The sequence below is a fragment of the Onychomys torridus genome, chromosome 20, assembly GCF_903995425.1.
Source record: "Onychomys torridus chromosome 20, mOncTor1.1, whole genome shotgun sequence".
Classification (NCBI taxonomy): Eukaryota; Metazoa; Chordata; class Mammalia; order Rodentia; family Cricetidae; genus Onychomys; species Onychomys torridus.
In genome coordinates this window covers 14144471-14161071 of record NC_050462.1, presented here as the reverse complement: position 1 = coordinate 14161071, position 16601 = coordinate 14144471, and the positions used below count along the sequence as shown (strand labels likewise).

Here is a 16601-nt window from a genome sequence, read left to right as displayed (position 1 = left end):
TTAGAATGTAGGTGTTCATGTTGAGATCCGAAGTTTTATTTAATAAGAAATCTTAAGTTTCTGTTCATCGTTTGGGTTTTTTTTTTTTTTTTAAGACCTTTTTCCTTTTCCTTTTTTCTTTCCCCCCTGAAGATTAATTTTAGATTCAGGACAAAATCTAGTGGGAAAGTACTACAGCTCCCCCATGTGCCATCCCCAACACGTGCTAAAGCTTAGGTCACCTTTGTTCCAATATTTTTACTCTGTAGGTGACATTCACAAACAGTATAGCTTCACTTTTGTACCCCTGAAAATTAGGGACTGTAGTGTGTTGAACAATCCTCCTTTAATCCCAGCACTCAGGCAGAGGCAGGTGGAGCTCTGTAAATTCAAGGCCAACCTGGTCTACAGAGCTAGTTCCAAGACAGCCAGGCTACACAGAGAAACCCTATCTCCAAAAAAAAAAATCTCAAAATTAAAGGCTAGACTCGGTACCTTTACCACATGAATCTTTAATGAGGTATATTTAACTGTTTAGGCAACAGTTTGCATAGGTATTGGTAAATGAACATTTCCAGGCCTAGCCATTTAATGCTCCAGTTGTATTTTTGGAACAAAAGATTTGTCTGCAAGGGCTCTTCTCCCAGTGGCTAACAGGGAGCTTGAGAGCTCATACTGTCTGAAGGTTGGTGGAGCACCCCTTTCTGAATAAGTGGAACTAGCAGCACCAGGGCTTTCTTTATAACACAGCAAAAGAAATCTCTTGCTTTCAATAAATTCAAATTTAGACCGTGTTTTTAAAGAAGTAACCCTGGCCCTAAGGGGTTCCCAGGAGTCATATAATCCTAGCAAGAATAAAAGATTCAGGCTTAGGTTACTTAGGGAGTAAGTGAGGTCCTGAGTCCTGGGTATAACAACCCAGTTGCTGATCTTGAACAGTTCTCTTCTGCCCTGTGCATTTATTCCCCTCTTTAAGACTTTTTATTACTTTGAACTAAAAATCTCAAGCATTTAAGAGATCTAATGTAATTTAACATAATATCAACTCATTCTCAAGATAAACTACATTTCTCCATCATAATATGTTGGTTTGCTAAATTCAAATTTTTTATGGCTGCTTTATTAGAACTGTTTTTTTTTCCCATTGGCCATAGTTCCAAAGTTCATTTAAGTATACCATTTGTAAATCTGCCATTTTCATTAAGCGTTCATGCTCAATAAAGAACAGTTATGGAAGCAGTAAATTGTGAGCGAACTACCAATAACCACATTAAATCTATTCTGAGCCTTGTGCTTCTGCACGGAGCCTCAGGAGGAACCGTGAGCTAGTAGGTGATACTTGGGTATTTCAGTTCCAATCTGTTTACTTCCAGGGGGCAGAAGTGGAGTTGGTATACAAATGGCTTTCTTACTTTAGCAAGTCTCTGAGGAATATAGCCTTCTCATGTGTTTAGAATCTGTATTGAAAATAGCTACAAAAGATAAATAAGTAACAATATATATAGAACGATGCCACCTGAATTTCTTTAGTAGATTGCACAAATTCATGATTTGAGGCAATTAAGACATCAAAATGTAAGAGGTAATAATAGCCTGAGGTAAACACTAAAAGTATAAAACTCAAATAATTGTAAAATGTTTAGTTGGCCTACAGTTGATGTACATATAGTTTGTAAAAAAAAAAACCAAAACCAAACAAAACCTTTGTAGCTAAATACAAAATGTCTAAAGGTAGCATGCACTGATCATAATTAAAAAATAAAAACAATGAAGCTCTGCATCATAAGTCAGCCCATTTAAAAAGTATATATACACAAATAACAAGAGCCCACTGTGGATCAGCTAAGGACTTCATTAGAAGAGGCATCGGTTTCTTCACTGGGATGTTGGCTATTGGACAAGAGCTCTGGAGGCAGGAGTTTAGAGTGTCCATTCTCAATAACTCGCTGAGTATAAAATAAGATATAAGCTTGGGCCTTTCGTACTTCATCCATAGTGCACATGCTTAGCTTGGAATCATTGCAGTGTACCCAGAACCCTAGAGTGAAGCAAAGAAATCAGATGTTTGTAAAAGAATTTCAAAAGTTTCTACTACATAAGCCTGTTTAACTGGAAATGGAGCTTCCTGAAGGAAAGTTGGTAATGGCTGGTTCATTTCCTTTGCAATGAGAAAGTATTACTCTAAAATTCTTTTAGATCTCTTTTTATGGAATAACCTGTTTTATTAGTTGGGAGTTAGAGAATCTGATGAGTGTGTATTTGACATCTTCCATTCCTGGTGCAAATACTAGGTGGTTCATGCTTCAGGCACTTACTACAAAGTACAGTATACTAGTAGTGTAACAGAGCCTCTGCAGAATAGCTAGGCTTTTAGCTGTCTGCATCCTAGGGTGTGTGCATGCACACATGTTCATTTTCCAGAAGTAAAAAGTGAAGCGTCGGTCCAGTCACCTCTGGTAGGACTCAGCGACTCCAGAAAGGACACAGAGAATACAGTGAGAGGGATTTAGTATGTTAAAGTTGAATATCTGCGTGAACCCGTGAACATGGAAGTATGACTTTCAGAAAAACCGGCCAGTGCTGGGCCTGGTGGCGAAGGCCTTTAATCCCAACACTTGGGAAGTAGAGGCGGGGCTATCTCTGAGTTTGAGGCCAGCCTGCTCTACAGATTGAGTACCAGAATAGGTAGGTCTACAGAGGAAAAAAAAAAAAAGATTCCTTGTGTGTGGCATGTCTCATCACTCAGGAGGAGGGCAGGCACATCTTTTGAGTGCAAGGCCAGCTTGGCATTCATAGCAAGTTCCAGAATAGCCAGAGTTACAAAGAGTTTGTCTCAAAGTACTCCAAATGTGTAGAATATTTTCTGTGCCCCTGCCCCCAATAATCCAGCTGCACTGACTGTGGAAAGAAGGCAAGTCATCAGGAGACTCGGAAAATGCTAAGAACCTAAGCACAAGCTTCTAAGTCTAACCCAAGATAGTTTTTCTTGGCTATACCTCCTTCAGAATTGTAGCAGTAGGCAGTGTAGTGTCCTGAGCCAAATCCTTTCCCATGGTGGATTACTACAGCAGATAAATTATAGATAAAGCATTCTGGTCTGAGCGCTTTCAGGGTCTCCCTGCAGCAAAAGGGCTCCATGTTTAAGGTTTCCTCAAAGACAACATGAACACCAATCTTCTCTCGGTTATTACGTCCTGACCATCTGGGAACAAACCAAAGTGAAACAGTCAGGAGGAGAACGCTCTTGCCGTGCATCAGGTCTAGACAGCATTAACAGTGGACCCTGGGGGCATTCTATAGAACATGCCCTTTCAATACTGAGTCGCCTGTGTAGGGACTTAGGCTTACTTTGAGAAAAAAAAAAAAAAGTCCAGTAAAGAGTGCATCAGTAGTTTAGGTATCCCCGCCGGGGCCTTGGACTTGCTAGGCAAGCACTGACTACTGCTGTGTTCTCAGCCTTTCCATCTGTCCTAAGTGAGATTATAGGCTTAAAATAATTGTCTTTAATATAGAAATAAAACTTAGGGCTGGAGAGATGGCTCAGAGGTTAAGAGCACCGACTGCTCTTCCAGACATCCTGAGTTCAATTCCCAACAACCACATGGTGGCTCACAACCATCTGTAATGAGATCTGGTGCCCCTCTTCTGGTGTGCAGTCATATATGCTGTATACATAATAAATAAAAATAAATTTTAAAAAAATTTAAAAAAAGAAATGAAACTTAGAAAATTATAGCTCTATGAGTTTTAAATTGTGTCTATGGTATGAAAGGGACACCTCAAGTGGGAGGTATAGTTAATCTAATCTTTCTCTGATGGGTAGGTATGAGGAAAGAAAAACATGGGTATATTTTAAGTCCTAAGAACTCTGAGTTGGGGGATGTCAAGTGACAACATTACTCCATCATGTTACTTTCTCAGTGTGTCCCATTCCTGGATCTAAGCACAGCAAGCAGCATTTTATCACTGATGTACTAGTGGTTTTACCAAAGGGAAAATCACAATAAAAATTAGTTCTTTCAAGAAACTAATCTGGGGCTGGAGAGATGGCTCAGAGGTTTAGAGCACTGACTGCTCTTCCAAAGGTCCTGAGTTCAATTCCCAGCAACCACATGGTGGCTCACAACCATCTGTCATGAGATCTGGTGCCCTCTTCTGTGTACATAATAAATAAAAATATCTTAAACAAAAACTAATCTGATGTCAGGCAATGGTGGCACTTGGGAGCAGAGGCAGGCAGGGCTCTGAGTTCCAGGACAGCTGGGGCTACACAGAGAAACCCTGCCTAGAGAAAGAGAGAAACTAACTGGGTCTGGGGTACTGTGGAGATAAAATGCATTACTGAAAGTACTGAAACACAGAGTTCAGACAATACTGGGCAGAAAGGTAAGAGGAATGTAGACTGGTTTTAGAAAGAAAAGGTAGAGTGTGGTGTCAAGTGGGGCAGAAGTAAAGGGGAGCCATGCAAATTCTGCTGTCTGCTGGACCAGAAAGTCATTCCACTGTGTGTGATGCTCTGGAATACTTAGAGCTCCCTTGGGATCTCTGAAGTGGTGAGGAGTCTTTGGTATACTCTTCGGTAGCCATGGAGACTGCAGAGGATGTTGAGACTTTCAGTGGAGGAAAAGGAGGCCAGCTGAAAGTTGCTGATGACTACTGCTGGCCATCAGTACTATAAATAATGTCTATATAATGAAGCTGCTACAAAATTCCCTAAAGGCCTGGGCTTGCGAGCTTCCACATTGCTTAAGTCATAAACATTGCTGGAATGGGATGTCTGGGAAAGGTCTATGTGCTGGCTAGTTTATTTCAATGACAAGCTATTGTCATCTGAGTGTAGGGACCTCAATTAAGAAATTGCCTCCATAAAATCAGGCCACAGGCGAGCCTGTGGGGCATCTTACTTAATTAGTGGTTGGTGTGGGAGGTCCCAGCCCATTGTGGGTAAGGCCATCCCAGGGCAGGTGGTCCTGGGGGGTATAAGAAAGCAGGCTGAGCAAGACAAGAGCAAGCCAGTAAGTAGCACTCCTCCATGGCCTCTGTGCCATCTACTACCTCCAGGCTCCTGCCCTGTTTAGTTCATGTCCTGCTTTCCTTCAGTCGTGAACAGTGATGTGAAAATGTAAGCCATTTCCTCCCCATGTTGCTTTGGTCATGGTATTTCATCATAGCAGTATTAACCCTAACAAAGACAATACAGATTCACCTTTCCCTTTACAAATGCCTCTTCCATCCTCATCCATATCTAAAGATGCCCTCTGTGGTAACGGATAAACTCAAATGTATGCCTAAGATCCACTAGCAAAGTACCCTTACCTTAGGTTCCTTACTTGGAGCTTATGGGGACCCCAACTGATAATTAAATCCTCTTTACTGATGTATTTTGTTGGATTTTTTTTTTCCTGTTAATGGTGTCTTTCTTTATATGTGGCTACTTGGTAATTCATTCCAGTGCATCATAATTACTTTATGGGTTTGGGGATTTAGCTCAGTGGTAGAGCGCTTGCCTAGCAAGGCCATGGGGTTTGGTCCTTAGCTCCAGCCAAAAACAAAAAAACAAAAGCAAAAAAAAAAAAAAAACCTTTATATTTGCACTGCTGGTATAGAAAATGATTCTTTTTTTTTTTTTTTTTTTGAGACAGGGTTTCTCTCTGTAGCTTTGGAGCCTGTCCTGGACTAACTCTGTAGACAAGGCTGGCCTCGAACTCACAGAGATCCGCCTGCCTCTGCCTCCCGAGTGCTGGGATTACAGGCGTGTGCCACCACCGCCCGGCCAGAAAATGACTTTAAGAGCTGACAAGATGGCTCAGTGTAGGTATGAATGCTTACTGCCAAATCTGCCGGCTAAGTTCAGTCCCCACATAAGAGAGAACAGTCTCACACAAGCTGTCGGTGGACCTCCACATGCACACTACAACATATACCCACCCCACCCCCCAATAAACAAAATGTTTTAAAAATTTTAAGACAAAAATCATAATTTAGCTTGTAATTTGGCTTATTTTCATTGCCTTTTAAATACAAGTATGGTACTGGCATTTTTACGGGATCTTTATAAAGTGTGTGACTTCACCAACTAACACATTTTCCTGGGTCCCACTGTTTTCTAATACAGCAGGTATGGTGGCATTTAGTAGCGGAGCTGAGGCGTGGGGAATCTCTAAGTTTGAGGCTAGCCTGGTCTATGCAGCAACTGCCAGGCCAACAAGGGCTACACAGAGAAACCTTGCCTTTAAAAAAAAGGAGGGTATGCTCTCCTATTTATTTTATTTCATGGGCATTGGTGTTTCGCTTGCATGTATGCCTGTGTGAGGGTGTCAGATCCCCTGGAATTGGGGTTACAGACCATTGTGAGCTGCCATGTAGGTGCTGGGAATGGAACCTGTGTTCTCTGGAAGAGCCACCAATGCTCTGAACCGCCGAACCATCTCCAAGACTCTTCCTCCATAGCCCTCTTTAGCTCAAGTGATTCTCCCCAATATACCTTCACTTATGTACTTGATACTTTAGGGCACACTGTATGAAACACATTCTGGGCCTTGAGATAAGGGCTTAGAAAGGGGGAGGGGCACACGATTGAGCTGCCAGGAGCAGCTCTGGGTGGAAAGCCCAGCTGTCCCAGGTGGGGCTGAAGATGAAGTTACTCAAGTACCAGAGGATGTGGAATGGGGTGGGAGGGGTAGGGGGCGGGGACGGGGTGAGCCACTCAAGCTGCAGATGGCGGGCACCCTGATAGATGAGGGGCAGATAGGAGGACCACTCCAAGAAGCCGGTGTCCGGTCACGTGCACATGCCAACATTCCTCTGCCTGGAGAGAAGCACAGAAGAATGCAGGGCCTGGCTCAGAAAGGGGGGGCAGCCATGGAAGTGAACCCCTCCAAGCCAGCAGGGCCTGGCTCAGAAAGGGGGGGCAGCAATGGAAGTGAACCCCTCCAAGCCAGCAGGGCCAGTGCCACAGTCTAAAGGATCCAGAGGACCTTGAAGAGGACCGCTGGAGACCCCCCTACCACGAGATTCTCAATGGCAGCACAACTTGGTGGCGGCTTCCCGGAGTCAGTTTCACTGTCCCATAATGGTGGGCTGACACCTCTGGAGGAAGGTATTGGCGGCAAGAGGAAGAGTCCTCTCCAGCAGTCCACTCTGGTTTTTAAGACGGGCGGTGGTCATTACTGAGCCTCTGTTCAAAACAGGCTGCTCCGTTTTAGGCAGCGATTCACCATGTTGGGGGTGGGGTGGTTTCTGTGCTAGATTGTTAGGGTCTATGCTTTAGTTGGGACTCCTAAAGAAGGCATGGCCATATTATCTAAGACTTGAAAGGCTCAGAGTCTGTAGTGCCCTAAGACAGGCTCTGGGGAGTTAAACACTTGTTAACCCTTCCTCAAATGTATAGTTCTTTACGTCTAATGACAGGAATAATTTCCTGTGTGTGGATGCCTACAATTTTGAGAAAGGAACCCAATCTCTCTCAAAGCATTCATATATTTGCTTACAGCGTCTTAACCGCTACAACGAACAGGTCAACAGCCAAGGTTAACAGTGGATCTTTTTACTCCTATAATGCTGTACTTGAATTTAAGAAATTATTGTTTGGGGGGAGGGAGGTTTGGGGGCAGGATCTCACTATGTAGCCCTGGCTGTCCTGGAACTCACTCTGTAGACTAGACTGGCCTTGAACTCACAGAGATCTGACTGTCTCTGTCTCCCAAGTGCTGGGATCAAAGGTGTTGTACCACTACACTTGGCTTTTTTAAGGTTTTAAACTACATCTTATTTTGGGTGTTCATCTTGGGAGATGTTACAGTGTGTGAGTGAAGGTCAGAGGACAACCTGTGAGCCTCAGTTCTCTCCACCCTGGGCAGGGTCCTGTGGATTCAACTTGGGTCAAATGTGCTGGAGGTGTTTTGACCCTCCTCAGTAGCCCCCCAAACTGCTATCTTTTTCAATATATTCTAAGCAACTGGGTAAAATACACACATTATAAATTATATTCTTAAAAAGTATATCTGAATATTAAACAATAAATATATTAAATTCACATGGAGCAAGTCACTGCTGAGATATGTGATAAACCCTGTAAGCTGGGTACTAAGGAGAAGGATACTTAATTTGAGGCCAACCTTGGGTACATTACAGAGCAAGTTCCAGACTACCCTAGCTCTGGCTCAGAAAAACAGTAATAAAGCTGGGTGATAGTGGTATGGTCCTTTAATCCCAGCACTTGGGCAGCAGAGGCAGGTGGATCTCTGGCAGAGGCCAGCCTGATCTACAGAGTTCCAGGACAGCCAGGGCTGCTACACAGAGAAACTCTGTCTCAAAAAACCAAAAAGAGGTCTCTCTCTATCTCTCTTCCTCTCCCCCCCTCTCCCAATAAAGCTCTAGAAAGGTTAAAAAAAACACAAAGAACTAACAAAAACAACTCAGTTACTGAACATGGATGATGTCTGCTGTTCAAAGCTAAAGACAGTAACTACATTTGTTGAAGGATGTCATCCATTAGCCAAGTATGTAGTGTTTACATTTAATACATCATATGTACACATTCAGTTCTGAAGCATCCTAAACAGAAGGGATGACTCATGGAACTGGCATCACTGACCTGAACCGTTTGAGGTGTAGTCTGAGAACCTGAGGTAGGTGGCAGATCATCAGCTGTTTCTGGGCTTCTGTGAGTACAACTGGTTTCGACGAAAACTTTCTACGCTTTGCTAAAATACAAAAAAACAACAGTTTCACAAATGCAAGGAAAAACGTGAGTAAACTCTCTCATAGAACTCACCCACTCTGTTACAGCCATAGCACGGTGCTAGAGATGAGCATAGGCAGTGACCCCAAGTGGTGCTTGATTTAAAACAAGAAACTGATGAGCATCACATTAGACATGAAGGTAAGCATGGACTTGATGATAACCCTGTAGGGCTAGAGAGATGACTCTGCAGAGCTTCCTTTACAGTGACGCCAGACTGGGTTCCAGGGACGCCACACCCTCTTCTGCACATGGTATACCTACATACATACAGGCAAAACACGCATGCACATAAAAACAGTACACTGCTATACATTTAAAAGTAGATTTGACTGTGCCAACTAACAGGAGAAAGTTAAAGTGTTCCCCTACATATGCGTTCATGTATATTTTCCAAACTTTAAAAAAATGTCAGTTCATTTAGCTTTAGCTAGTCAAGTCTCCAGGCACATGGGTACTGCCCAGAGCACCCCTTCATGGTCTTCGCTTCACCCTAGTCCTGGTGGTGTAGCCAAGGGCTTCCCAACTCAATGTCATGTTCTTTTAACAAGTACAGCTCAGGAATCCCATTCCTTCTGCCTCTCTACACAGGGACTATGTCCTGGACTCAGCTAGGCCATCCTGTCCAGAGCTTTGCTTGCTGATCAGCAGCTGTCCCTGGGCTTGGAGGACAGCTCAGACCCTGCCAAGGACAACAGTGTCCTCATGTCCACTCTGGGCTGGTTCCACTGGCTACTAGAAGCTTTTCCTCGAGGTACGCAGCTGCTGCTAAATGCCCTGTCTCTACTTTGGGACTATATGTGAATGGCTGCAGGGTAGCCAGCCTTTGGCTTGTAAACTTTCACCTTCACGTATTAAAGCAGCTCTCCCAGGCCTGCATCTGTTAGCCTCAATACATACACCATTTAGTAAAAGACTGAAGTCTACGTTTATGATATTGTCTATCCCCAAAATTCAGTGAGGAGGATGTTTGGGACATTTTACTTTTATATTCATCATACCAAATCTTACAAAGGCCCATTTCTCTCTCAGCTCCTCTTAGGCCACGTTACAAGAGAGTTCACAGTACAGCAGCACTCAGAACAACCTGTGACTTTAAATGGTTCTAGAAAATCATCAATGTGACATCTCTTCGGCCCTGGAAAGTATTTCTTTCCTAGAAAGTTAACATCAGCCTAGGAATATGGCTACAGCGTTAAGACACCCGCCTAGTATTCAGATCCCCAGCACTGTTGAGAAAAAGAAGAAGAAAAAAAAAAGGATCTCAAGCTCTAGCATCATTTTTTGACACATGGAAATCATTTTTTAAAAATTTATTGCTGAGCCGGGTGCCGATGGCACACACCTTTAATCCCAGTACTCGGGAGGCAGGGGCAGGCAGAACTCTGCGTCTGAGGCCAGCCTGGTCTACAGAGTGAGTTTTAGGACAGCCAAGGCTTTATAGAGAAACCCTGTCTCAAAAAAAAAAAAAAAAAAAAAAAAAAATTGCTGGGCAGTGGTGGCACACGCCTTTAGCAGAGGCAGGGGAATCTCTGAGTTTGAAGCCAGCTTGGTCTACAAAGTGAGATCCAGGACAGGCTCCAAAAACTACACAAAGAAACCCTGTCTTGAAAAACAAAAAAACAAACAAACAAAACAAGAACGACAAAATAAATAAATAATAAAAATAAAATAATTGTTATTCTATGTGTATAGGGCATACAGGGTAAAAATGCCTGTACACCACATTACATGCCAGAGGAGGCAAGAGGGCATCAGATCCCTTGAGACTGGAGTTACAGGTAAGTTTGAGCTGCCATGTGGGTGCCGGGAATCGAACCCTGGCCTTTGTAAGAATGCCAGTGATAGTAGCCATTAGTCCACCTCTCCAGCACTGCAAGATGCACTCTAATGCCATCAATAACAGCCGCTGTAAAGCGGAAATGTCTGACTTCTTCAGTGGAAGTACAAATTTAGTTCTCATAGCTCCCATTTAAGGACTACCAGCTCCCTCTTTCTTCACTACTAATCCTCAAGAGCACAGAAAGACTGTCTATACTCACAGTTACAATGCTCACACATGTAGATTTTCCCTTCTAACACTTCTGTTTCTGTAAATTTGCCCAACATATCCGTAACTAGACATGGCTGGGAGGCAGCATCTTTCCCATTACATTGGTATCTCTCTGGAAACTCCAGTGACAAGTCCCAGAACGGTTCTACAGTGTTGGATTTGTTGTCGCATGCAAGACACGTAACCTGCAAAGAAAAATATTGTTCTGATTTACAATCTTTCTGCCAAAACATTAGCTTTCACTAGAGGTCACTGCCTGTGAACCATTAGAATGATGAATAGCAAGTTTTATAATCTGTCAGGACAGTTAACTATCTTCTTGAAGAAAAAAAAAAGTTGTAATTATCAGCACTGATGAAATGAGGCACTTGCTGCCAAGCCTGATGAACTGAGTTGTGATTCTCAGGACCCAAAAGGTGGAGAGGGAGAGAATATAGTTCTAAGTTATCCTCTGATGTCCAAATACACCCCCCCCCCACACACACACACAGGGAGAGAGGGTGTGTGTGTCATTTTAGACTGTCCTTAAACTCATTACAAACGATGGGCTTCAATTACTGGCCCATCAATGATCACGGCACACCCTTAATCCCAACAATGGTTCTCTAAAGCTTGAGGTCACCCAGGTCTGTATAGTGAATTCCAGGCCAGCTAATACTACATGTCGAGACCCTGTCTCAAAAAAACATACAGCCTGTGGGGTGGGGGATGTCTCATGCCTTTAATCCCAGCACTCGGAAGGCAGAGGCAGGCAGATCTGAGTTTGAAGCCAGCATGGGCTACAGAACAAGTTCCAGAACAGCCAGGGCTACACAGAGAAACCCTGTCTCGAAAAACAAAAACAAAAAAAATCTCCAACATTAATCAGATCTAGAATTTAGGGGAAAAATATAAAAGACCCATTTAACAAGCATTATATATGTATATGTACATATATAATATAGTTACATGCATTTGATGTAGCTATGTCATTGGACTTGAGGTTTAGCACCTTCTCCTTCCCGGTCTTTCATTCGTTTGTTTGAGAGGGACAATGACTCACTCTCTAGCCCAGGTTACCCTGGCCCAGGCTACCCTGGAGCTCTCTGTGAAACCTAGGCTGGCCTAGATTAGGTCCTCAGCACATGAGAAAACAAAACCCAATCAATACAAAAAACAAGCAGCAGTTGGGAAAGTACTTCAATCTCATGAAGATCTGAGTTCCATACCCAGAACTCCCCCCTCCCCAATGCACACGCCTGCAAAAATGGCAGTCTGACAACGAGAGGCGGTTAGTGATGGGCATACTTAATGCCACCAACCCAGCACAGAAACAGTTAAGACACATGAGAGACAGCAGAGCGACTCCTCCTATAAACTACCTTTCCTAGCACAGACGACACAGTAAGGGGCTGGAGAGATGGCTCTGTGGTTAAGAGCACTGGCTGCTCTTCCAGAGGTCCTGAGTTCAATTCCCAGCACCCACATGGCACCTCACAACCATCTATAAAGGGATCCAATGCCGTCTTCTGGTATGCGGGTGTACAGACAACAAAACAAGGCAACCCCATACAGACTTAGGCATCACAAACAGACCCAAAGAACCCACTAGAGGGAAGTCTCTGCATGAAAGTCAGGTTTTGAGAAGTTCTTGAAGTTCCCTAGAAATCTATTACATGTTTAAAGGAAAGAGATATAGTGGCTCAGTGGTAGGGCATAAGGTCCAAAAGAGAAGCAAAATATTTATATAACAAATTTTATTAATTTCAAGACCCACTTATTTTAAAAGAAAAAAAAGAACTTAGCCATTCTTACACTATAATGGAAATCTAAAATAAGAAAATAACTTACTGAAAATTAAAGTATCAGCATTTACCTAAACTACTACCTCTCTTTAAAAACCCGTGCACTTGGGTTGTGGGTGTGTGAACTAACTGGATCCTCCAGGGGCAGGAGTTTCAGGCAGTTGTGAGCTGCCTGACCTGGGTGCTGGGAACTAAATTTGGGTCCTCTGCAAGACTAGTATATATCTTTAATCACTGAGCCATCTGCCTAGCCCCAAGCTACTCCCTTTTGATAAAACAATTCTAGGACTGTGTCACATAGGAAACAGGAAAAATACTAATTTAGCATGATATAATGAAAAGTTGGAAATAGTCCCAAATCTGCAACAGAGGGGTAGTTAAGTAAGTTACGGCGTAAGTGAGCAGATAGAAAAATGTTTTGAAAAGAACAATCAAAAAATGTTTTTAAGCCGGGGGGGGGGGGAAGGGGGGTGGTGGTGGTGGTGCATGCCTTTAATTCCAGCACTTGGGAGGCAGAGGCAGGCGGATCTCTGTGAGTTCGAGGCCCGCCTGGGCTACTGAGTGAAATCCAGGAAAAGGACAAAGCTATACAGAGAAACCCTGTCTCCAAAAACAAAAACAAACAAAAAACAAAATAAAAAGTGTTTTTAAGATTTATTTTTTTAAGGGGCTGAAGAGAGATGGCTTAGTGGTTAAGAGCATTTGGCTGCTCTTCTAGAGATCCTGAGTTCAATTTCCAGCACCCACATATTGGCTCACAGCTGTCTCTAACTATACTCCCATGGGATCTGATTCCTTTTTCTGGTGTGTATACATGCAGACAAAACACCCATATACATAAAACATATAAGTAAATCTTTAAAAATGAAAACAAAAAGGATTTATTTTAAGAATGTGTGTGTGTGTGTGTGTGTGTGTGTGTGTGTGTGTGTAGGTGGAGTATGTGTATGTGCCTGTGGAAGCCGGAGGTGTCAGAGGCCCTGCGGCTAGGGGTGACAGGCGGTTGTGAGCCACCTGCCGTGGATGCTGGGAACCAAACTCCAGCCCTCTGCAAGATCAGTAACCAAAACCATCTTTCTAGCTTCTGCTACCTCAGCGGAACAGACGAAAAGGAAAGCTGTGTGTTGTGGGAAAGACGGGCTTGTGTCTGGGGACAGTTTACCAGTCCTCGTCAGAGAAGCACTGAGTAGATGGGATCTGGCTTTGCAGCTCATCTTTTCACAACAAGGAAATCTGACAGGAGTCATGGACAGAAAGGATTATTAATTCGGATTATTAATCTAGACAAAGTCATGTTTACCTTAAAATTTCCCTACCTGTTTAAGATTTTTACCCTTAAAGCTTCTCATAGGAGTTGCTGGAGCCACCTACTTCTCTACTTGGGGATCCATGGAACTAACTGCTCATGTACCACATCCGTTCTCAATACAGCAACTGTGTCCTCCAGGATTAACACACCCTTCCTAACCGCTCCAAGAATGCTTGCTTACCCTACAGCCTAGAAAGTGTACTTCATCTCTTCCTCCTCAAAAGCCTTTTCTTCTTCTGCAGACCAGGCTGGCCTTGAACTCACAGAGACCCACCTGCCTCTGCCTCCCAAGAGCTGGGATTAAAGGTGTGCACCATCAGCACCAGGCTCAAAAGGCTTTTAATTCCACGAATACACCTACTTCCAGTGATTCGCAGAAAACTGCGGGAATGGATGACTTCACACATTCATAAATGCAATCGGTTTTGACCTGAAAAAACCCACTGTAGGCTGCATCCTAAAAGGATTTCCTATGATGATAAAATACAGTAAGAAATCCATACCTGACTAAGAAGTTGTCCGTGAAAAATGTTGTTTACAACATTCAGAACTTGCTCAATCAGTTTCCTCTGGGAAGTGGGGATGAGTGTTGGGAACCTGGTTCCGGTAGTCTCCAGTTCACGCTGTATTTTATCCAGAAGCTCACAAAGAAACTCCTGAGCATCCTGCTGGGCGTAGCCCCGGAAGGCAGGGATCAGTTTCCACACTGAGTGAAGCATAGCGAATGGGGATACCAAGGCCCACTCTCCAGACCACATGACTTGGAACAAAGTATGTAATTCGTGGCAAAGAGAGCTGTAGGGGGAACTCGGCTCCCTGGGCTGAATCAGCTCCATGTTTCGACTTTTTGAGGACCCGCCGCTTAGGCCTGCGGATAAACTCGGATGTCTGGAGCACACGAAGGCTTTCTCTTTCTCTTGGCCTTCTTTCATCTGATGAGCTACGGCCTCTGGGACGGGTGCGTGCTTACAGGACCGGGACTTCTCGCTGGCAGCCACTGCCAGCCACTGGTTCAGGTCAAGCTTTAAAAAGCATTGTCGGAAAATAAGTAAATGGCTCAACACTTGCAGAACAGAGTTCATGTAGCAAGTGTTGCCGAGGTTCCTCAGTCCCGTCACGCCAGGGGTCACTGCTGGCCTCCGCTTGATCAAGGCGTCACTGGCTTTCTTGTGTCTCCGGTCTTCCGAGATGGGTGACAGCGCTTTGCCCCTGGCCGGGGCGGCCTGCAGGGGCGGCGGTGGCGGCGCCTGCACGGGGACCATTTCTATGGTGGCGGCCTCGGTGAGGCCCTGTAAGCGCAAACTCTTCCGAGGGGGTGTGCTCTCCAGCTCGGCCCTGGCCTGCGCCTCCCACCCGTGCTGCGGCGGCGGCGGCGGCTGCTGTCTCTTCTTCGCGTCTCTTTTCGCCGCCGCCGCCGCCGCCGTCGTCTTCTCCGGAACGGGTTCTGGCCTTTTTCTTCCAACGGCGGACCGTGCAAACCAGGTCTGGAAGGTTTTCCCCAGGAGCGTCCTTCGCCTGTGCCAGAGGGCCGTGCGCGCCTGACTCTCCTTTCGGGGCAGGGGCTGGGCACCGGCCTGCGAGGAGGAGGAGGAGGAGGAGGAGGAGGAGGAAGAGGAGGAAGAGGAAGAGCCGTCGCGTGTGTCCGCAGGCTGTAGCCCTCGGCTCCTCGGAGCCACGCGGGAGTAATTTTTGCTTTTGATTGCACTTAATCTACTTCGTAGTGACTTCAGGTCTCCAGCTGCAGTGTCATTTAGAACATAATCATTGCAAAGGTAACAAAAAACATACATGTCATTCACCTCGAACGCGACGGGATGGCTGCTTTCTTCAAAGTGCTTCAGTGCGTGCTCGGCGATGTACCTCCCGCAGGCGATGTGGGAGCAGCTGAGGCACGCCCAGATCGACTCAGTGGTATTGCAGTCCCTACAGTACCATTGCTGAGGGTTGAAGAGGGAGTGATCGCCCGCCAGCTGCAAATGCTCGATGTGTTTGCACTCATCCATTGTTAGTGTTTCTTCAGTCTCTCGGAGAAGAGCATCATCCAAACAGGCCTCTCCTCACAACACCCGGCGCGCCTGGAAACTAGAGCAGAGTCCGGTCAGGACCTAAGAAAGGGGCCTCTCCTCCACCTCCCCAGAACCACCCTGCAGATGGACTCCTGACTCTCCCTTCCCTCTCCTGACACCCAGCCGGCCGGTGGCTTCCCACTTCACTTAGACACAATTCACTTTATTTTCTCCGCTGGTCCACTTGAAAACCTTTCGTTTTCATTTTCTTTCTTTCTTTTTTCTTTTTTTTTTTTTTTTAATTTTTAAAATTTTCTGTCACCATCTAGTGGTAAAAAATTAGTGGCCACTTTTCACTCAATTAGAATATTTTTATCCAACACAATGACAGCAGTTTCCAAAACTATGTTCTTTATAGATAGATAGAAAGATAGATGATGGATAGAAAGAAAAGAGAGAAAGGAAAGAAAGAAAAGGAAGAAAGAAGGAAAGAAAGAAAGAAAGAAAGAAAGAAAGAAAGAAAGAAAGAAAGAAAGAAGGAAGGAAGGAAGGAAGGAAGGAAGGAAGGAAGGAAGGAAAGGATATAGGGCTAGCAGTACGAGGGTTTAAACAAGATTGAGAACAAGCGGCAGGATTCAGAGGCTTGTAACCACACAGGGCTACCGGCACAGCTCTGGGAGAGGGTGCTTCCCTAGCATGAAGCCCCTGGGTTCGATCTCCAACGCCA

At 44.6% G+C, this 16601-nt stretch overlaps 1 protein-coding gene across 2 annotated transcripts; it reads right to left on the bottom strand.

The window, feature by feature from the left end:
* Positions 1-466: 466 nt before the first annotated feature.
* Positions 467-15913, bottom strand: Usp44 (ubiquitin specific peptidase 44). Of its 2 annotated transcripts, XM_036169480.1 has the most exons (5): positions 14372-15913; positions 10765-10960; positions 8576-8684; positions 2976-3181; positions 467-2017 (listed from the first exon to the last, which is right to left on the bottom strand). In XM_036169480.1, the coding sequence occupies exons 1-5, from the start codon at positions 15869-15871 to the stop codon at positions 1818-1820; spliced, it is 2211 nt and encodes a 736-aa protein (XP_036025373.1). In that variant the 5' UTR covers positions 15872-15913; the 3' UTR covers positions 467-1817. The 2 variants fall into 2 exon arrangements, with proteins under 2 accessions (XP_036025373.1, XP_036025374.1); XM_036169481.1 differs by lacking the exon at positions 2976-3181 and having other exon boundaries at positions 1944-2017.
* Between the last annotated feature and the right edge of the window lie 688 nt (positions 15914-16601).